Here is a 23,852-nt window from a genome sequence, read left to right as displayed (position 1 = left end):
CCCTGGCAAGAGCAGGCGGTGGGCTTGGGACAGATGTGTCTCTATCTGGATCCCCAGGTGCAAAGACAACCCCAGGCTTCCCCCTTTGCTGACTCCCTCTTAACCTTGAATTAAAGCAGAAGAATAAATCAGCTGAATGATCTGCTTTGCAAATTCATAGGCAAGGCTTACAGACTGCAAGCAAAAAAAAAGAGGAGAAGAAGAAAGAGCAAGGCTGAGAGGATGGCCAGATGTCCCTAGCAAGGGAAAAATCCTCTTGGAGCTGGGCATCTGGATTTCACAGCTACCAAACACCAGCAGTCACCACCATATGCTGAGCAGAAAATGCAAACCTGTTCCACACCCTCGGCAACAGAGGAACGCATTGGCAGATTGAGGAAGCTTAGCAGGATTTGGGGGAAAGTCCTGAAACTCTCTTGGTATAAGACACCGCTTGCAAAGACCTCACTTCCAAAAGAAATGAGTCCTTTCCAGGGGAACCTAGTGACCTTCCATCCTACCTGGATGAGACATGTGAGTTCCCTGTGGGTGTCTCCCCTTGCAGGAATTTGGAGGTGTCAGAAGCCCATTCCTGGCCTGGGGTCACCTGCGACACTGCACTTCCTCTGGCCAGATCTTCAAACCAAATGCTATGTCCTGTGTGGCACAGCAGGGTCAGCTGAATGCAGCTACCAAATTGCTTGTCTCTGCCCTGCGTGTTGGTGGAGAAGGGGTGGAAACAGAGAGGGGAAGGGAGCTGGGTTTGGGTTGTGGGTGTGTGCTGGAAAGGCACCGGGTTTTTGTCTTTGTTTTGTGTGAGCAGTCATTGCTTTTGGTTTCTGGCAATTCAGTTCCATTTCTGCTTTCAGAAGCTCCTTATAAAGCTCAGTTCCTAGCAGACTAAGAATCAAAGGCTCTGCCAGCTACCCTTGGATTTGCTCAATCTTTTCTTCTCCTTTGTCTGACCATATGTCCCGTGGTGACGCTTAACTTACCCAATCAGCCCTCCCAAGGAGCTGGATGACTTTCAAAATCTGTTGAAGGTTGCATGGATCTGGAAGCTCATGGCTACTTGCATAACAAGGGATGGGACCTAGCAGAGGTAACAGACCAATCACCCCTTCTGCTCCATGCATATCCGGGTGGATCATTCCTGAACACGGCAGTCTGTGCGCAGGACCTCCCAGCAGCTGAACCAACACATGGCAAAGCTGCAGTAAGGAGTGAGGATTCAAGGCAGCGAGAGTGATCAGAGGTTGGGAAGAAAAGCCACCCTGCAGTGAAGCTATTTCTGCCCAGGGGCTTGCTGCTCTTACTAACCAGAAACTCGCAGAACCCAATGGTGCTCCGATAATGCTGACCTCCTGGGCAGGGCTACGCGTTACGTCTGGTCACTCAAAGTAGCCTTGATTGATAAATGCGTTGCTGCCAGAGGACAAGAACGTATTTTAAACAAGGTCAGGTGTCCTGTTGTATTGCAGGACATAATCCTAACTTGTGAACTAGTCGTCTATCGTATTTCAATTGCGTGATACGTGCCAGAGCTACCTGCCTGCCGTGGATCTCCCCCCCTCCACCACAGCTCCCCAACCCTTGACCGTCATTTAAGAATGGTGAAGCTAGTTTTGTACAAATAGAGTTGGTGGAAGCTACTGGTTCATGCTCTTCCCAGCCAAAACCGATCTTCCCGTGATGGCAAAAATCCCGTTGTAGCCTACCATCTTGAAAAAAAAGTTTTAAGTATTCATCGTGTTTGGGTTTTGTTTTTTTTTTTTTTTCTTCAGGGAAAGAAAAGCCTGGCTTCCTTTGCTGGGAATATTAAATACCTTATTTAAATAGCTGAAAACAAGTAGCCCTTTAAAGAAGTACCTAACATGCACAGCCACAGAAGAAATTAGTCTCTGGCCGAGGGCTTTCTATTAGCTTTATTTAATACATATAAAAGACTTTGAGTTGCCGTCCCTATTACACACACAAGGCAGATTCCACACTGGGCTATATTTGGTCTTGCATGCCTATTTTCTCCATAGTTTTACTTACCATTCTTACAAAGGATAAACAGAGAAGCATGTGCTTATATATTTTGAAGAGCGTATTTCCTCATACTCTACAAGAGATTTCTTTGAATATCCTTTTATCATTTGCAATTGTGCCCTTGGAAGTTTTAGCAATATTTGTTTCAAATAAGTTTATTTTTGTATGATTGATTGAAATCTCAAGCTGCAATTAAGAAAATTGCAGCGAGAACCATTAAAGGGATAGCGTCATTTTCTCCCCTTTCCACTAAAATGTCAGGTTTCAATGTCACCGCAAGATAACCCAATCGCATGCTCGTACACCGTTCACCCAGGCTGGAGTAAGCGTAAAACCGTCTGGAGTACTAATTACAAATGACTAGAAATAATGACACACAGCAGAACGGAAACGAAAGGCCCCGGTCCTTATTACTTAACCGCCAAGGTGTGTACGCGCAGCAACGCGTGTTATTGTGAAACAGCCTATTTAGTAAATATACAAACATCCATCCCCACTTGTAGATTAGCCCCAGTCCCTCCCCCATCTCCCTCTGTCTCTCTGCCCTTTCTTTCTCTCCAATTATAAACCAGCACCAGGTTTTCTCATCAGCCATCTCCATGTCTCCAAATGGCTTTTCAGTGTCAGGCCTATCAGGAAATTAACTCATCATGCAGTGACAGCTGCTAATTTTTTCCCCTTACATGTCAGATGGATCGCCTGCTGAAGCTAATAATGAATCACCAATCCCTGATTAGAAGGTGCTTCCGAAACATATAACTGCCATCTGAGCTAACTTTTTTCTTCATATAAAATGATATCACCCTAGAGGAGTAGAAAACGAATTGTATTCTTCAACAAGATGGAACAGGGGTAGGCTGTTTAAGTGAGCCGTGTGCTATCTTAAATTATGGGCTAATATTGCAGAGTAAAATAAGTGAAAACTCACAGCTCTTTTTTATTTTGCCAAATGAATGACCTTTTTTCTGTTACTTAATCCTCTCACTAGAACTAACTTTGTTTCAAATTTCAGGAGTGGTTTTGTCTTCATCCTTCTCTCTCTCTTTTTTTTTTTTTTTTTATTCTGTTTACAGCTTTTTGTGCTCAGGAAGTCTACTGAGCAGGGAAAGCTGGCAAGAAAGCCCCAGAAGTTGCTTTCCGAGGCCTGCGCCCACCACAGCACCGGCTCCTTGTTCGGCTCTGCCAGTAGCTCCGGCCCCATCTCTCAATCCCCCTGATTTTCTGAAGGGGACTCACCTGCGCTTTAAGCTCAGGTTCAGTTCAGGGCTAGCCCGAGGCGCGAGAACTTCGACGCGCGGAGATTCCTGCAGCGATTATACAAGCTGAATCCACTGTCCGCAAACATCACAAATATATTTCTTCCAGGATCTCGCAGCTAACATTTCTGGTATTAAAGTAGCATTTATAAATGACAGCAGTGCTTGCAGCGCTATGCGCAATCCACATGTGCATACCTTAGCGCATCAACTATTGGCTCTGGCTTGTCTCACTTCCACAGCGAAGTGCAGCTGGTAGTCAGGCAGAATGGTATGTGGCTGTGGGCGCCTTGGGTCGCATTGGGTTTTGGGGATTTTGTTTTGTTTTTGTTATAGGAAATACTTCTCTAAACATTGTTTCCAGCTATCTCTTCACTGCCTCAGGAGGTGTATATCTGATTCTTAAGAAATGGAGGGGGAAACTGCTTGCCAGAAACATTTCTTCCTCTGGTTTTGTTTTTGTTTAGGGTTTTTTGCTCCGTTTTGATTTTTTTGGTTTTGTTTTGGCGTGCCATTGTCCGTCCCATTCCCCCCCCTGTTCAATGCTTCCTAAATACATCCGTACCTGTTTGGCATTGTTCACGGTATGATCCAACTTTGTTAACGCTTATTCAGGATGGATAACAAAGAGGAAATTAAGCCAATGGTTCTGGCAGTCAGAATATCAGAAGGCATGGCACTGGCACGGGAATACTGCGCTCTCAATAACCGCTTCCATTACAGCGTCACCCTTGATTTTTCCGGGAGAGAGGCAACTGAAGGCGTTGAAACCAAGCGGCAAACCACGCGTTTAGCAGTGAATGGCTGCCTGGGCTATCCGCCTTCCCAGGTCCATCGCACAAGTTCTTCTACTGTGCTCTGGCGGTGGACGCTACCTGCGGCCAAGGGCTCCTGCAGCCCACGAGCCTGCTCCCCGACATGCCACGGGTGCCTCGCCGGCACCGTGCACGGCCGTCCTGGGCGCTCAGGTCCTTTTTGGGCGCTGCTGTACCCCAAGAGCCTCCCTCCGCTGCCTCCTTCCCTGCTTCCCAGGGCAGAGGGCAGGGGAAAGCTGGGCAGATCCCTGGAGGGATCCAGCTAATCTCCTCTCAGTTTACGATATGGCACAGCACCAGGAGCTCAGGCACAGGAGGGAGACAAATGCCAGGGAGGAGTTTCCTAAGCCCTGGGAGAGATCTGCTGTGGCCTTGACTTTCGGAGAGCATTTTAGCATGGGGTTGAGACAGTGTGCGGAGTCCTTAAGCAGGCTGTCTACACAGGAATGAATGTCACCCTTGATTTCTAATGTTGCAGTTGTAGGGCACTAATAAGTTAACTTTAAAGTGCACATTAAAAAGAAGAAGGAGGAAAAAAGAAAAGCCCTAGAAAAATATTAGCTCTCGTGATCAGGCTACACTCAGAGAGAAGTATTGTTAACCTGAGCTTCCAGGTAATTACAGCACACGGTAGGTTAGTGAATCCTTTCCAATGCTCCCAAGCACAGGAACACCTACCACTGGGTTGGTTGTTTTTTCTTTTTTTTATGCAAAGGTCTGCTCTTTTCATTGTGCATACAATGTGATTGCTGGTTTGACACTGCAGGCTACACTGGTTTTATGAAGGATTAAATGCCACCTGAGACATATTTATCCTAAATAAATCACAAATGGTAAACTGCAGCATGTCAGTGTCAACACCCTGTACTGCAGCAGAAAGGTTAGCCATACAGGACTAAGCACAGCAAAGAATTAGCATCCAAGCTGCAAGACCACAGGGCTACAGTTAACAGGAGAAATGATCAAGAAGAAATATTTCCACTGAAAAACATTCCGGTTTTTGAACATCTGTGAGAGCCTTGCAGAGGGCCATCATTTTGTAAAGGTCACCTTTTTCCTGATAACAAACGGGAGTTGATCCTGTCACTGTTTGCTGAAGACAGTATTTAAGAGTAAGTGAACAGCCTGTCACTTTTAAGAAAGATGAGCAAGTCAAACTCGGCTAATTATGAAGCTTGATGTCTAACTTGAAATTTACTTTTTTTGGGGTTTGACAAAGACACAACCTTAATTCCTGGAAAATAATAAAACTTAAAAAATAATAATAAAAAGAGATGAAAAGACAGCAGGATCTTCTAGCCCCAGAATGAAGCACCTTTTCTCAGCAGCTCTATCAGAAAATACATTTTTAAACAGTTGCTTCAGGACGGAACTATTGTTTTACCTCACCCCAACTTTCTTACAGTTGATAATTTTAAGATATTAAATGTGATAGGAAACCCAGTTATCTCTAGAGTCAGCATGGCTTATACCCTAAACACTTACACAATTATATTAAGCATGCATGAGGCACACTTCAGAAATTAGATTCTTTTATCTTTATCTATCTAGCGAGCTAGAGAAAGGAAAAGAGAAAAGAGAAAATGCACAGACATAACAGATAGCATTCGTTTGCTCCTGCTGAATGCCAGTTCTGTTTATTGCTTAATATTAAAAATCATGATGCTTCATTTTAATGCTAACATTTTATTTGAAAGACAAAAAAAAAAAATAATCCCCAAACCTTGCCAGTTTGTATTTTACAATTTTTTTAAAGAAACAAAAGCAGTTGTATCATGAAACAAATCTTTTCAACATGAACTTGCATTGAACAATTGTAGTATATCCACAAGTAAATAACTGACATTCTGGACTAAGCAAGAAATACAAGGTCACCTTTTTTTTTTTCTTCCTACTTGTTAATGTCAATGTCAGAATTTTCTTTAAAAACCCCCATAACATTTCAGAAGTCGCTCACAAAATTAACTGCAAAATGGTATTTATATGAAGCACTATTTATAAGAAAAGCAAAACACTGACAGCGACAATATTTTTTTAAAAAAAAAAAGCACATTTCTTATGTAGGACTCTCATCTAAAATTAAGTGCAAGTTACAGGCATCAAGTTCTTCTTCCTGAATACACATAATCAAGAATTTTCTGAAGTGTAGCTTTTTTGAGCTCTTCTTTAGGAAAAGTCCTAAGTGATGCCATGAAAGAGTAAGCTACTATGAAAAATTTTATTTTCGATGCAAAAAATACTTATTTTGATGACATACTTTTAGCCAGGGATATTTTAAAGTAAGGTTCTAGAAAGCAAAATGTCACCTGTTCTTCTTTAAAATAAAGGGCATCGATTACAGTCTGTAAGCTTACCTGTTCACCTCGTTATTGTGGGTTTTGTATTTTTTGCTTATTTATCCGTTCACAAAATGTACGTGTAAGTGGAATTATTTTACTCCTGTGATTATGTTAGACAAAAATGACAGAAGCCAGGGAATTACCCTGAGATAAAACATTAAAAAAAACCCAAAACCAACAACAAAGCCAGCAGTGAACAGAACAATACCTACACCTTGGGGGGGCTTTTTATCCTCCTTTGTACCCTAATATGCTTGTTTTCTAATAATCCCATATAAAATTCTTAGAGCTATTGTAACAAGATTGTACTATCCTTTTCAGTGAACTTCTCCTAGTAGCTGACTTTCACCTCCCGCAGGGTGCATATTTGTTACCTGGCTAGGAGGACGTTGTATTGAGAAGGTTTTACAGAAAATGTTCCAGGAAAACAGTTCCTCCATGGATCTGGCAATTTCCAGCTTTGCCCTGCATCGAGCCTAGAAGATGAAGCTCTTCATGCTTCTTGTACTTCATTATCATCTCTCTGGCCCTTAATTACTTGTGAGCCACCCTCTGTATAAATGACCATGCTTGTTAACTGTTCTCCTGCTCTATCAGGGGATACGGCTTCCTCTTTTATAGCAGTACCAGCCTGCAAAATCTCTGGAGACCCAGCTGTCTCTATCACAGCGTGCGAGTACACACCAGGCTCATCCTGCATGTCTGGTGGCAATTCTGTGACGATGTAGTGGGTTGCACCTTCAGAGAAGTCACCATCAGAACCCTGAACCATGGCTTGTGCTATTTCTTCAGTGACAATAATCTGTGATATTTCCCCATCTGACTCAACTAAATCCATGTGTTCGCTTTGGACGCTGAGCGCATGGCTACCAGCTTCCTGCATAATTATCTGAGAGCCTTCTCTAGCTACCATATGCACAGTCCCTTCCTCATTTACAATGACCTGAGTGACACCTTCTTTCATCAGCTGGTCGGCCGCAGCCGTATCACATACAGCAAACTGTAATACTCCTTGGACCATTTTCTTGAAGGCAGCCTGAGCTCTCTCCTGAGATGCAATTATAGCCGATGGGTGCATGACCCGCGTCACTACTTCCATAGGTTCGGTATCTTCCTGAGTCTCTTGAACTTCATGGAACATTTGTATTTCTTGTCCCTCTGCATCACTGGGAACGCTGGGCGTCTCTGGGTTTGGCATTTGCAAGAAATCTTTGTGACCAGACCTGCATCTGTCAAGGAGTCCAGATTTGTTTTCCACTTCATCCAGCTCTGTTACAGCACAAAGCAGGGCGTCTAATGCCGAGGACGAGTCTGGAGGATGGACTGTAGCTTCAGAAGCATCTAATACTTCTTGTCGCATTATCTGCTGCAGTACAGTGCTACTGGAGTCAGGAACCGTGTCTATTCGAACGGCCTCCTCCATATCAGTTCCTGTTCCTTCAACCACTACCACTTGCGTTGCAACATCTGCTAACTGCTCGGTAAGTATCTGCCCTGGAACCATACTACTCACGTGTGAGCCATTTTGATTTGTAGCTATGACTTGCCCGTCTTCTGTAATATGGACCACCCTGGCCATCTGCCCAGCCATTGCTAGAGTCTGAAGGGTAGCTGCTGCTGTTTCTTCCACAGATGCATCAATTGCAAAGTCACCATCGTATCCTTGAATAATAATAACTTGCTGAACTTCTTCAGGTGACTGTGGCTGTCTTCTACTGCTCCGAAAGACCTTCTCTTTAACTGGAGAAACCTCTCCCAGTGCTGCTGCAGTAAAAGGACTTGTAGTTTCCACAAAGGTTGCTCCTTGCCCCTTCAGTCGGCACTCATAGGACTTGGATACAATGCCTACAAGATAAAATATGCTGTTAACATGGTATCATGGCAAATATCAGTTCACTACTTTAACAAATTGTAGCTCAAATGGAAAAAAAAATCCTTGATAATTTTTAGATTTCATTGGCAGAAAACACAGATAAAATGAGCAAGTGAACAAAAACAATTTGCATGTTTTCCAAATAACATATTTACAGGTTGAAATAATTGCTGAGTTTAACAATTCTGCAGCCTATTAACAATTTAAATGTGTTTTTAAAAATATGCTGTATAAAAAAAGCCTAGATAAATACAGTACACAGTTAAAAGCCATTAACACATCTTTTATAGAAGATCCTGTCGGTGATATTTCAGTACTTCAGTAATGAATTTTAGGATCCTATATCACATTAAACATATCTGGGTGTGAAAAATGGTGGCTGATCTTCTTAATACCCTGCTTTTGTCGGCGAGGTAATTGCCATGCTGTCATTTTGATGTCATTGTCTTCCCCTTTATTTCCCACCTAGCATCTTCTCCAGCACACCTGACTGAGTCACTAGCCTAGTTACCTGGAGAAAACACTTGGTACTTTTCTTACCCTGAGCAGGCTATTCTATAAAGTATCAGCCAGAGAAACCTCAATTACACTTCTTAATTATTTCTACATTAAATCAGTTAACAGATTAAAATACACATTCTAACTGCTTGCTTTGCCACTCAGTCTGGTTTTGGGTCATTGAAGGTTTCCTTCTCAGTTCTCATCACTAACAATAAAGCTTCAGCAAAGCAAATGGTGCCCACAGCTGTACAAAGTCAAGCCCGCCATCGTCAAAGCATGGCCTCAGGGTTGCCTTTGGCATTTTTGGGAAGACATAACTGAGAGCACCCCGTGACCAGCTTTGTGGATGTCCGTGACAGAACAGCTCTAGCACTCGCTGTCTCCCCATGGCAGTGCCATCCTGAGGCCCCCCTGCAGCTCTTGCAGGTGCTGGGAAGTGAGTTTTGGGCCACGACCAGTGCACACACAGAGAACGAGGGGACAATCTAATGCCAGATGGGCTTTGGGAAGGCCGATGAAGCCCATGCTGCTGAGACTACCCACACCCATGCTCTAGTTTAAATTCACCTACACAGACTGAAATCACATCTCTGGAATAACAGGTGTAGCATCTTATCACTAACACACATAGGTACGTCGTTGCTTGTTTGGGATAAAGCAAGCAAGAAAAAGAATTGACTCTTACAGCCAAATTTCAGGCTATCACTGTACTTGCCAAGCCACCAAGACACTTCTATAGAACAACAAGCTCCATTGAACTCAAGAGGCCAACAAAATTATACTAAGGGGGCTCTTCCACCCAAAGCATAGAGCTGTCAGGCTCTGATCCCCCAGAGAACTAAACTGGGATCTAAAAACCAGAGAATCATTTGCTTAAAGGTAAGTTTACACTTAGGAGCTGTGTTACTCCGAGACAGAGTACCTGGCATCTTGCATCCTCTGGCAACTTGAAAGGCAAAGGTGCATATCAACCTAATATTCCGAGATAACACAAGTGCTTAAAAGACTGAGCTCCTGCTGGCATCTATCTATCTAATCTATCTATCTGTCTGTCTGTCTATCTTTTTTTCTATTACAAAGCTTCTGGTGGAGAACTGTACTGTGAAGCGCAAGGAGTAATTTTGTTAAGCTGAAAGGCTGCAAATCACCTTCACAAGTCTAAACTGATGTTATACAACTTTCTCCATCTTAGTTTGCAAGGCAGGTTATCTTTGGAAAAGAAAATTAACAATTTAAGCCATGAGAGTGTTTCCAAGTGATGCTGCATGATAAATCTGGCACATGCAATTGAAGTACATTTTGTCAGGCATAAGCGAGAAGGAAGCTTCCTGTGGTACGACTGGTTCTTATCCCCACTTTTCCTGTGCTCTCTGTAGGCACTGACATTCACAAGACCCCCCAAAGAGCAGAAAAATAGGAAGGGGAAATCAACATAAAATGACAATTATCTTAGCTCCTCCACATTTTATAATAGAGTAGAAGTAATTAATTCTCTCAGGAGTCTTGCTTTGTTGACATGATAAAAGAGAAGGCTGGCAGTGATGTGGCACAAAATCAAAATAACTCTACAAATCATGCATTTTCCACTGGATTTCAAAATCAAAATAACTCTACGATCATAATTTTCACACGCGCACAGCAAAATCATGACATCTTTCCCCTAGGATCACGATAATTTATGTACGGGACACAGCGTCACTGCATTGAGGAGAAGCTCTGGTCTGGGGAAGGGAAAGAAAAAGGAAATTCATCCTGTTTTCATCTCCTCAGATAAATGCCGTACCCGTGAATCTATGCAACTCCAGTCTTTACTGTGCAATTGAATGGGAAGTCTCCTGGGTGAAGAGCTATCCGGTGAATCCCTCGCAGCACTGATAATTATGCCATTCTGACTGCTTACTTAATCTATTTGAATCCAGAGGTGAGTTAAGCCACTTCCTGACCATTAAAGTAAACTACACGGGTAAATACTGCTGTCACTAAGGGGTGTGATGAAGCTTAACTACACCAACATCTTAACCTCAGCTCAGTGCAACCCCAGCTATTCCATCACAGTTCATAAATGCGATTGCAGGTCCATCTTTTGATTCAGCAATTTAATAACTTCGAGTGCTGTCAGTACTGCTTTGAAAAATGGCTCCTATAAAATGTAACAGCCTCAATCAGATTGTAAAAGATTCACCCACTGAAGATTCTTCCATTTCAACTATAATGAATTAATGTTGAGCTGTGTAGAAGTTCAAGTGTCATTTAAACTAATGTGAATCTACTGTAACTTTAAATTTTAACTGGACTATGACCAAGAATTTACTGGGAACATCAACTTCAATATCAGTGATTTTTCATGGTAAATATGAATTGCAGATTTTACTGGTTTTCTTTTGTTTTAACAGTGAAAAGCCAAGTAGGGAAGATATTTAGAAAACAATGTATGTTGAGGTTTAGCTGCTATTTCGACTTTGGAACAGTGCATTTCTATAATGGAGCACTGCTATCCAACACAACATTTGTAGGAATTTTTATGTATTTAAGGAACATGTCACATTATTGGACTGTATGTAGAAACAAATCATGTTGTTCTACTAAATCCAGGCTGCCTCTCGCCCCCTCTTAAAAACAGGTAAAGAGAAGAACTAAGTGTTGGCTGACATGGCAAACATAAGCTGCAATACAAGCCCACATTAATATTGGGAAAAGTGGACTTGTTGCTGATTGTGTGTCACTGCAAATTAAAAAGATACACAAATAGGTATTAAAATGACAAAATATAATGATACGAGAGCTCATATTCAGACAATTTGTAAAGAGGTGTTTCATATCTAGGGGTGCAATGATCACAGAATTGGTTTCTTTCCAAGAAGTCTGTCATTTCAGCAGAGCCATTATTTATCAGTCGGAGTCCTGAGCGACTGTTAGTTTTTTATTCGAAAACGTCAGGATTTTTTAGACATTAAATCCATATTCGCAGGTTATTTTAATTCTCAGAGACCACAAACTCCCGAAATAGGGCTAAAAGAAATGCTTTGATGTTTAATGTGCTTCTGGGAAACTACAAATAGGGCTTAGTACCTTTTTCCCTCTCTTTTACTCAATACCTGACTTTCTTTTGTGTGTCTTTTTTATTCTTTTGTTACTGTCATCATTTGTTCCCCGCAGAATAAATACCTTATTCTTTTGTTAAGCTTACATTTAATTAAAATGTACAGGATTTGTGCAGTAAACTCGAATGAAACAAATAAAACAAGGGCCCCCTCTCTTGAAGGCATACGTTGTGAATGAAAAATGTCATTACAGACTAAAAAATTTTGCAGTAAACAGGGCCTACAGAGAGAAGTTTCCCCCGTAATGACATCCATAAAATACACAAATGGCACTTTTAGTACCATCCTGAATATGGCATTTTCTGTGCTCTACACACAATCTAAATGGTTTGATCATAGAGCATAATACTCCATTGGGTTTATAGAACAATCAATGTTCCATAAAATGATGTATTTATCCAATAGTAGGCTCAGCAGTTACTGGTGTATGACATTGTAGGACACTGGCTTTGTACTGTTCAGCAGCACACATGCTGGCTGTAAAACTTATCTAACACTACTTCAACAACTTCATCTCATCTGTGTCAAGTAATTTGTTGAAGCCTCAGCTTGGTTTAAAAAAACTTGTAATAAAAATTCATAGAATTTTCAGGAGAATGAAAGCTGATGACAATAGAAAGGTCACATTGTGGCGCCACTCGCGGGGTCGGGGGTCAGCCGCAGTTCTAAAACAGAAAGTAGATTTCATGCATCGTGTAGCAGATAAAGATGGCATTAAGGAGGCTTGTCTCAGAAAGAAATGCGTAATGCGTTAGGAAAGTCTGGGCTAATACTCTATGTAAAGCACCACTTTGCTCTCCGCCAGCAGCCTCTTTAGAATTCTAACCCTTCCCCAAAAGTTGTAGCAAGCAGTTGTGCACGGTGAGGCTAGGCTGAGGACATCCTTCACAGGAGCACCTTTAGGACAAAGCACTAAGTCATAAATGAAATAATCTATTACGACGACGGAAATGATCTGCATTTACACAGCAAGCTTAAACCAGCTATTTTTCCTTTTCTGCAAAACTTCTAGGAGGCCTGATTTATAGCACCCTATTCAGCAACACTTAATTTTTCGTACTTTGGTAATTAGGTACTTTATTTATTGACGCATACGGATATTTGGTAAAATGCAATGAATATTAAATAATGCGAATGCAAAGAAACATCTTTTCCCTTCAATTAAATACACCTTCAAGGAATTTAAAAGATACAGAAAATTCAACTTATATTGGGCATCACTTGAATGAGCAACTGATTTTTTTTATTTTAAAAATTATTTTCTACACAGTAGTACAATATTTTGAGTGGCACGGTAAGTCCACCATTCAAATTCATAAAGAAATAATTTAGGCCTTGATCAAGCTCCAAGTTTCTGCTCTTTCTTTCTTTCTTTTTTAAATTATTTTTGTAATGATCTCTACTTTAATTAATTAAGTGCAGTCTAAGAACTGTGGCATAATGTCATAACTTTAGGATTTCCTTGATTTTCGGAGGCCATAATAATAAGCTACATTTTTCAGATCTCTTTTTCTTAACCATAGTAAAACCTATTCTTTCTCATTTTTAAGGTTTTTATGTGCAAGCGATGCATGGGTCAGCATTTCTTAAACCAGCTAGTTAAGCTACTAAATAAGAGGTTGTGAAGGCTCATTCATGTCTTCTGCTGAAGGAAAGAAAAAAGGATGGGTCAAACCAAGAAGTGAAATAAATCAGCAAGCTAAAATGGCTCTGTCAGAACTATTCTGTCCACAAAGGCAGCAAATATTTGTAAAGCAGTACAAATAAGTATACCTATAGGGGACTTAACCAGCTCCCTAAGAGACATAAAAAAAATCCACCATTGACACAAAGTTCATAAATCTCAAGAGATATCAATGCAGCAAGTTTTTTTTTTCCTTTCAGTATATTATTACTGTAAAAAGGAAAATTAAACAACAAAACCAATTCCAAATAGTATTAATAGTTCATTTTTTACTTAAAAATCCAGTAATGTCATGTTTCAATGCTGAAACTCAAAACGTTCTTGGCTTCTAGCTTTGTCCTTAACCATTCAATCGTGTTTAGAAACTTCAAGGTCTTTTAAGAATTGCTTGAATAAAGGATGAAATTTTAACCTTTCAGGTATCTTAAACAAAGCAGCAGATGTCCTTTTAGCTTCCTTAAAATGTAAAAGAAAATATTTTTGTAATTTTTTTTTCTTTTGAAAAACAGACTGAAATTTCCTGCTTGCTATTTTTACTTCCCACACCTTAGAGGACTATGACAATAGCAACAACAAAAAAAAAAAAAAAAAAAGAAGAAAAAACAACCACCAAAATAAATAGCTGAGCCATTCAGTTAGGTTTGTTTGGTTTGGTTTAGTTTCCCTCCAGTGTCCAATTAACCTTTAGGAAAAGGCCTTCTCTGTGAAAAATTTCAGTTTCTCTTTTCCTGAGCTCAAGGTCAAAAATGATCACTATAGAGCCCAGTGTTACAGACACTATGCAAATAAAAAATATACATACTGAAACTCCCACTGATCATGGCAAACACATACAGTGTTAACATGCAGATTTTACAACTGCCTAACCCGCACAGTAACCGATTTTCTTGTAGCCTACTTTTCCTCTTTACCTGCTTGCCAGGATGCAGGCTTGTCTTCTCAAGTCCTACTTGTGAGCAAAAACCTCCCTGTGGCATATACAGTAATTACCTATATGGACAAGCAGCATTAGGAATGTATTTGGAGCATTTTAGCTATCTCTTCCAGTGCAATTTAGCAGCTGGAGATGAGGATAGCCAGCCTGGACATTTCTTGGCAGTCCAGCTTGAAAGGCTACTCTGGCCCTCAGTTTGGGAACAACTGACATTGATGCTACACGGATGCACTTTTTTCTGTTTTAACCCCTGCAGTGCAACTGGAAAGTGCATTTTTAGCACTTCTAGATCAGAATCCCAATTTCAAGAGGTACCAGGTACTTGATCAAACCAGAGAATTCTGTTTCCTAGGCAGACAGAACATATAAGATAATACAAAAAATAATGTGAACATTAATATGAGAAAATCAGGGGAAAAAAAACCCCACAAGCTCTGCTCATAAGGAAAATGATCTGGATTTCTGAAATGGTCTAGTCCGAGACAGTAACTGTTTTGTCAAAAAAAGCAAAACCCCCTTTTTGTCATTATTATCTCAGCAAGAGTTTTTGTTTTTCAAGAATATATACATTTAGATCCTGGTCTTATAAACATTTATTTATCAAGAGTACTGCTTACTGCCATAGTTAGCCTCAATAGTCTCAAAGGGACTAAACATGGTAGCTTGCATTATGCATTGTGTTTGCATAATCAGGCCCTTGGGATTAACAATTCTGAAAGTGGCTAGCCTTCCCTAACGTTTGATGTACATATATGCACTAAAGAGAACAGACACTTGTAAGGGATACCTAAAATAAAACATCATGTTATTAAATGATCAAGCAAAAATCATATTCTTCTGCGTACCTATCAAATACGAGTATCGTGATTTCCTGTATTTATTTATTCTGATTTATGCACCCATTCAGTCAAAAGGAGCACCTGTTCTTTGCTTGAGGGCACTTCTCAACCCATTTGAAAAGCACAGCAGTTTTCAGGGGGAATGCTTTGGAATAACTAGATACAGTAAGTTTCCCTAATTCTTTTTTGTTAGTTAAGATAGCAAGAAAGTACCATTTACAATGTGATAGTCATATCTGTATTTCATATATAAATTCAACTATGTTGCAGAGTATATTCATATCTTTCCAGAGTAAATTATGGGAAATAACCATTTGTCTTCATAGTAGACACTTTTGTATGTACAGTAGAAAACAAACCTCTATTCAATAACTGCACAGAGGCACCATTAAAATCAAATTTACAGTAAACAGAACCTGCAGCTGGGGTAAAACACTAACTGTTAGTATTTTAATTATCAGCGAAGCTTTTGGAGGTCTAACATCTGCTCGTAGCCAAATGACAGCAGCTGCTCGTGTACACTTTAAACAATGCGAATTTCTTCTGTAAATATTAAAATGAATTGTATGTTGTGTGTTCATTGTGGCTATATTCCTATTAAGCTCTTTAAGTATATACGGCATTTCGAACTTCTTTCTTGTGGCAAATTTGTAAAGGGCTGACCTCTTCAAAAGAATGAGAGGCAAAGACAGCAAAAATTCTTGAGTCTGTAAATTGAAAATGTTTAGAGTCAGTACTAGAGGTCACCCTCTGCCAAGACGATGCTAGTAAATGCTAACAAAACATCAGCGGTAAGTTCTGATCATTGCACACTAGAGTAATTCAAGGACAGGACTTCTCCGCATGCAGGATGTCAGGAGTCTATGGGATGGGTTATATCAAAAGCTAATGTTCATCTAATAAGTAAAGCAATTAACGTGCTATATTATCAGGAAAAAAAAAAAAGTTCTGTTTCAATATCCAAAGCATTGGAGGAGTTGAGTGTACTGCCTTTTGCGGACTTAATCAAAATCATACTGGAATGAGCCCTGATTCATATGATTAGAAGTAATAAACTGTCAAGAAGAAGGAGCTATGCTGGCCCAATAGGAGATCAGTTAATTTTGCTAAAAAGGGTGAGCTTCATAAGTTAATTTTGCAGCTTTTTATCTGGACACTGACATACAGGTGATATTTTCCTTTTCATCCCTCACCTGCTCAGGAACATAGGGAAGAAAAGTGGAGGAGTGACATCCATCTGGTCAAATGGTAGAGGACGGTACAGTGAGAGGAAGAGAGCATTACAACCACTTGCAGAAGAAAACAAGGGAAGGGGGTTTTATGGTTTTAACTTGTACAGGTTTTCAGTGGAGGAAGGTCTATTTCTTTGCTTTTATAGCATCAAATATAATGCCAGTGGCTAATAATATTTATATACTTTTGCAATAGATCTACAGCTGGAAAGGAGCACTACGATCATTTAGTCTGAAAGCTGTAGGTCATGCAACCTGTGTTTTGGAAAAGCAACCGATTAGACACTTCAGCCTTACAAGTGTAACCACAACATGGTACAGTTGTCCCCAAACTGGTATGTGGCATGAGACAAAGATGAATCATGAATGTGGTTGCTGAGCTTCTGATGTCAGATTTCCCACCTCAAAAGTCAGTCCCAGTGCAAGGGATCCAACTGCTTCTGAGGAGGAGGGAACCGGGCTGGTTAGAGGTGGTCCAGGTGCACCACAGAAGTTTTCCCCTCTGCTGGCCCTCACTCCTCCCCAGGCGCTGACACATCAAGGCTTATCATGCCCAAAATTGTGATCGTTGGAAAAGAGGCTGAATTTTTTTAGCTCAGAGTGTCACAGGCTTAGCATTAACGATAGGATTATTTAGGAAGCGTGAAGCAGGGTACATGCTGGTTCTAGGAGGTGGGATGGGAAGTAGAGGCTTAAGAGATGGGTAACTCTTTTATACCACTTTCAAGGGTCGAGTCTGTGCCAAAGTCTTCTTTTCATGATTCACCTCTGGCGAAGGATGGAAGCAGCATGTTTCCAGCATATCTTCAAAGGAAGAGCTGTTCATATAATTGACCCTTCTGCTGACAGAAATATATTTGCAGTGCTACTGATACAGTAGTACTTAAATGAGCTGTCTTCCACTTCCAGTGTCAGAAGGCACTAGGCTGTACGTAGATAAAACAAGGCAGAAGAAACCAAAGGTGGTGCTTCCTGAGCCATTGCTGAGCCTACCAATGCAGGAATTGCGTGTGCCATGGCTGCATGGGAAGTGCAAAGCGAATGGTTGCACTACATAAGGGCTCAGAAGCTCCTTACTCAAGTTACTTCCACTCAGCTGCAAACTTGTGCTTTTGAGATCTGAATAATTTATATGCTAGACTGTCGTTGAAACTACCTAAACAGTTGGTTAGCTAGAGGTAGAAATCAACAGCTTTTCGATGGCTTAAGGGGTTAATACTAAATTGGGAGGAAGTGTTAATTTGGCTACAAAGAAAAAACAGGATGTAACATAAGTAAATGCAAAAATAACAATGCAAGATTCAACTTGTGCTACTGCAAACTAGCACTTGTGGAGAAAGTAAATATGCAAAAATGACATTCAATGAGAGAGAAGTCCCTTGAGAACTGTAATGCTGAAGAAATTTAAAGAAGGACAGTGTTCATCAAATTACATGTGAGTTTATGAACATGTAAAACAGGAAAAGAAAACAGGTCAAAACAATTTTTAATTGCACATTCAAAGGCATGTCTGCTGCACATTGTTCTGGTACAGATACGACTGAATTATGTCTTGACCTCTCTAGGGGAGAGATCTTGACTAAGGAATATTCAAATAGTGAAACAAGAACTATTAGAAGGCTGACTTGCATGGAAATATTTTAGGTTTAAGTGCACATATTCTGACTACATATTTGCAAATGCTTAAGAGGGAGGAAAATTTTTGTCCCTTTCAGATCAGCATAATCTGATTTTGATGAAACACTAGAACATTCATGCTGTACTGTGGGAAGAAATTTGGACATGGTGAGCAATGGAAAGCCAATTCAGCTCCCTCGTCCACTTCCAGGTGCCGGGGTGACAAAGCTCCCAGATGGAATAAATTGACTGCACAGTAATTAGAATATGATTTAACCTGAGTCATCACCATTTCTACTGCAAATCCATACTATTCCTGAACAGTTCAGTGAAACATAGCACGCGATTCTGCAGTAACTACTTAGTTAACTTTTGTAAACAACTCCATTCTGAACTAAAGTTCACCCAAGACCGTGGCGCCTTAAGTCTTAAAAAGCCAAAGAATTTGCAATGACTGTCAATCATATGAAGCATGAATCCTATTCAGATATGGACTAGTAAGCAAACCCTGCCACCCTGTCAGGACATTTCATTAGCTCTGCTTATTTTTTCCTTCCCGAGGCCCAATTTAGACTAGGAAAAGAGGGAATATTTTAAAACTTACTAGTGGTCACATTTTTCTAACATATTTTAAATGCCACTTAGCTTTTACTTCTGATAGTCCTTGCTCAAAGATTTATTATATATATCTGCCTACAAGTGAAGCCAAATAATGCTTAAAAGCATGTTAACTAAACCATGCCAAGTGGTTTAAAAACACCATGGTTCCTAGTATTCTTTGTCGCATGATGCCCAGTGCAGTGCATAAACGTCTTATTCTGCCGTTACATAGGAACTACTACAGCATCATTAGTGGCAACAAACACGGACTCCAAGCACTTTTACTATTGCTGTTACTTAATTCACATTTTTCAGTGCAGTAGACAAAATTTCAGAGGAAGTTATGATCATTTTTTCAAAGGGGTAAAGCTTGTGATATGCAACAAGACAGAGACCAGATAACACCTCCACCAAAAAACCCAGAAGCCTGGAGCTAGATACCTGGAAGATCTGATTTTCAAAACCACCAAGAAACTAACAGCTCCTGCTGACACTTATGTTAAAGGGTTTTTATTTCAGCTACCATTTTTTTAAATACTTCTTACTCTTTTTTCCAGCTACTGTAGTTTAGAGAACTAACAGTTTCCTAACTTCTGGCACATAACAGACAAAATGTGCAGGAGGACTTATTGTGGTCTGTCATTTCGAAGATGTGCAGATTAAAGAGCTTCTGAGCAGCCCATGGCATCACAGGTTGAAACAGCTGCTACAAGTCCCAGGTAGGGCTTACTTGGAGATCTCATGGTTAGATCTTTTGGTATATGCTCTGGTGCTCCAAAACGTTGAGGTTCAACATTTTTTTCAATGTGTCTCCAAGTACCCTTAAAACATTATTCAGGTACTTCTACTGAAATAAAAAGACTCTAAAGCTAGTTGAATGATACTATTTTCTTTATAAAAAGAAAATCCACATATTAAAATATACACAGACAGAACAAAAATTATATCAGTGACTAAAAGAACAAGCTAAAAGAAGTAAAAAATTAATGTATTTCATAGAATCATAGAATGGTTTGGATTGGAAGGGACCTCAAAGATCATCTAGTTCCAACCCCCCTGCCATGGGCAGGGACACCCTCCACTAGACCACATTGCCCAAAGCCTCATCCAACCTGGCCTTGCACACTGCCAGGGAGGGGGCATCCACTTCTCTGGGCAACCTGTTCCAGTGCCTCACCACCCTCAGAGTAAAGAATGTCTTTCTAATATCTAATCTAAATCGACTCTCTTTCAATTTAAAGCCATTACCCCTTGTCCTATCACTCCATACCCTTGTAAACAGTCCTTCTCCAACTTTCTTGTAGACCCCCTTCAGGTACTGGAAGGCTGCTGTAAGGTCTCCCTGGAGCCTTCTCTTCTCCAGGCTGAACAACCCCAACTCTCTCAGCCTGTCCTCATAGGAGAGGTGATCCAGCCCTCTGATCAGCTTCGTGGCCCTCCTCTGGACTTGCTCCAACAGGTCCATGTCCTTCTTATGTTGGGGGCCCCAGAGCTGGATGCAGTACTCCAGGTGGGGTCTCACAACAGCAGAGCAGAGGGAGAGAATCACCTCCCTCAGCCTGCTGGTCACACTGTTTTTGATGCAGCCCAGGTTGGCTTTCTGGGCTGCAAGCGCACACTGCCGGCTCATGTTGAGCTTCTCATCAATCAACACCCCCAAGTCCTTCTCCTCAGGGCTACTCTCAGTCCATTCTCTGCCCAGCCTGTAGTTGTGCTTGGGATTGCCCCGACCCACATGCAGGACCTTGCACTTGGCCTTCTTGAACTTCATGCAGTTCGCATGGGCCCACCTCTCCAGCCTGTCAAGGTCCTTCTGGATGGCATCCCTTCCCTCCAGCATGTCGACCGCACCACACAGCTTGGTGTCATCGGCCAACTGGCTCGATCCCACTGTACATGTTGCTGACAAAGATATTAAACAGTGCCTGTCCCAATACCAACCCCCGAGGAACGCTACTCGTCACTGTTCTCCACAGTTTCTTCTTCCACATGTTATTTCTTAGGGTCTCTTTCACAATAGAGTGAATTTTAAGCAAGATTTTTAGGTCCGTGTGCCTAAAGCTAATTTCCTCAATGCAGAATTAGGAAGCAAAATAAAATTGGCCTGCTTTCTACTAGTGCTAGGCCCAAGCACATGCAAATGCAAACTGAACAGATTTGGATTAAAATCTAATGGCATTTATCTAAACATGTGCCTCTAAAACACTATATCCTGAATTGCTTACAATTAGTAATATATTTATCACTAAATAACACCTTAAAATGAAAAAGCATTATTTTAACTTTTCAGGCAGAGAAGTGAAAAACAACAAAAAGTGTGATGCCAGGGTCACGCAAGAATTCCTAGGTGTATTGAGGCCCCGCTTTATGTCTTAATCACAGCATTATAATTTCTTAGAAGAGCCTACTGTCAACTCCAAGAGTTGAGGTACTCCATTTACCCACAGTGAAGCACTAGTCACATCATCGCAATTTTCCTGATAATGCCCTGTCAATGAATCAACCCCATGTTCATGAGCAGAGAGGAGTTCAGTGTCCATGTATCCTATAATGAGGAATGCCGGGCTGCAATCTCTGCTGAGATTGTCATAGGTGTCCACTGATACCATCTGCAATTACAGAATTTTATGAGATGGAAACTGGTTCATTATGAAAAAGACTCAAGTCTACCAGCTCATTTCACAGATGTCAGATGGTAGACTTCCTGATCATCACAATTCTTGCAAGTGCATAAGAAGAGGCCCGTAGTTAGGCTTCTGGGAATTAAGCATATAGCTAATGCTAAGCATAGGCTTAAACCCTTGTCTAAGTTGGACCCTCAGTTAGCCCCAGTCTATGACATATTCAAAACATGGACTTAGACTCTTTAATTTCTGCTTTACAAGGGCCAAACCAGCAATGCTTCTTCCCAGAAGAAGGCAGTCACAAAGTTAGCTAAAAATCACTTTTGCCCTCAGTCAAATGTATTGTGCTCAGACTGATTTCAGCCTGATTCTAAGTAAGCAAAATGACTGTACGAACACGTTCAAAAGCATCAGCTAAATTCTGTTTTGAATTGTCACCTCCTCAAATAAATGAAGACATCCCTTTTAAAAGGCTAAAGTATGTTCTGTATTACTATACATTTTTGTAATTTTTGAAATGAGTTTTATCAAAAACCTTCACTGTTACATTTAAGCAGAGTGTATATTGTGGAAAATGTTGATAAACCTTTCTTCTCGCAGAGTAATCCCTCTCATATACACATGTTTTTGCACTCTCAGACAATGATAGATATATATATACACTTTCAGATCTGGTAACTATCAGCTTAAACAAACATCTTAATTTCAGACAATTCAGTCTATTTAAAACCACAGAAATTAAAATCAATCTCTAGACACTGAAAGAAGTACAGATTTCTTGTGCACCCATCAAGAAATGAAGCACTGTTTGCTAGAAGATAGGCCCCTCCACCCCTTCCAAAACGACCCTGTTTCTGTTGGAGGTGAACCTTGCTGCATTTATTCACTCCCTTTTCAACAAGAGACCACAGAAAAATCCAAGCTAACAAAGTGTTTAGCAAGAGGACTTAAAATACTAAATGCAGGCCATAGCGCTGCTCTGAGCTCTCGGTGAACTTTGATACTCTGCAGACCGAATGGAAGGTGCTGATGACAACTTCTATCACCCTAAATATTAGGAAACTTGCTTATCTGAGAGACTTCCCTTCTCCTCGTGCAACGACCTCAAGTGGCAGTGACAGACACGCTCAAACCATGGTCTCTGGCCTTTCATATGTTCCTTTCACAGGCCAGTTTCCATAACAAAGATATACTCCCTCTTGGTCAATTTATCACAATCTCCCCAAACACTTCCCCTCCCACACACACACTCGGTATCCCCTCTGCCTCATCACGAAAAAACAGAACAAAAGCCCACCAACCATACAAAAATTATATTGTAGATTTGTAGATTAATGGCCTGATTCTGGCATCTCAATTCAAATGGATTTACAACCATAGTGTTTAGCCCTGTGTGATTTCAAATAGAATTACTTCTGATGAATTTGAATGCAAATTCACAAAGCATTAAAACAAACCATGTTTAAACTCGTTGGTTCATCAGATGCAAATATCGTGCATTAAGCAGGGAATACCCATTCATGAAAATAATGAAAACTGACACCAATATAATAAAATCATTACAGGTTTATGGATTCTGGGACTTAAACAAGCCATACCCTTGCTTCTCCTAACCGATTAAATGCTTCTTTGCAGTTTATGTTTGATCTGCAATTCAAAACCAAATTAGTTTAGTCTTTGAGCCCAGAACCTTGGAAAATTGCTAGGAGGTTCTACCTTGGATTTGTTTGGGGAGAAGGGCCGGGTAAGGAGAGGAAACGATGGGGGCAGGGGAGCTAGCAGTGCAATTGAGAACAGACAGCACAGGAGAGGAAGCAGTCAGATAAATCGAGGCTTACAGACTCTACCGGCAAGCATTCATAAAACCACCGCGTGAATAGCATTGTGCAGAACAAAAGGCAATGATGATAAAATTGGGCACTTTTGTTTTATAAAGCTGGCACAGATGGGTCTGTCACACCATGTGCTTCATTTTTACGAAACCTCAACCACCTTCATTTTGCATCATGTTTGTAGACAAGGAGTTTCAGTGCAGTAGGGCAATGGATTGCCAATTATTTCTGGGATTGTCTCATGGCAAGCAAGCAAAAATGAGGCATCATGCTCTAGCTGATAAAGTAGATCTCTGGAGTTGCATCTAAACAGTATATATAGTGTGAGTCTTCCATTAATCCCCCTTGTCTAATTATCATGAACAAGTTTTCGTTTTCAGTCAGATGACAACAGCCTAGCTCAAAAGTTTCCAGTAAAATCTTTGTATCTAGATATTAAATTCTTCTTGTAATGATGAGATTTAAAACAGCAAAACATTCCTCACTGAGGCATGTAATGCTGATAATGCACTATTTTGCTGCACAATCTATGCAGTATAAAAAGTTCATTGCTGCATCATGATCTGCTCCAATTTGTGTATAAACAGCATTT

The 23,852-nt window shown here is 40.7% G+C and overlaps 1 protein-coding gene across 4 annotated transcripts in view; it reads right to left on the bottom strand.

The window, feature by feature from the left end:
• Nucleotides 1–5,754: 5,754 nt before the first annotated feature.
• The window catches only part of ZNF407 (zinc finger protein 407), a 348,756-nt gene continuing 330,658 nt past the window's right edge, over nucleotides 5,755–23,852 (bottom strand). For all 4 annotated transcript variants that reach the window (XM_075744551.1, XM_075744553.1, XM_075744552.1 and 1 more), the window contains one exon: nucleotides 5,755–8,268. In XM_075744551.1, the coding sequence (XP_075600666.1) occupies nucleotides 6,917–8,268 (1,352 nt within the window). In that variant the 3' untranslated portion in view covers nucleotides 5,755–6,916. The remainder of the gene's footprint in view (nucleotides 8,269–23,852) is intronic.

This window comes from Balearica regulorum, chromosome 2 (assembly GCF_011004875.1).
Source record: "Balearica regulorum gibbericeps isolate bBalReg1 chromosome 2, bBalReg1.pri, whole genome shotgun sequence".
Lineage (NCBI taxonomy): Eukaryota > Metazoa > Chordata > Aves > Gruiformes > Gruidae > Balearica > Balearica regulorum.
Note: the sequence above shows the minus strand (reverse complement) of the source record. Positions and strands in the feature narration are given on the sequence as shown.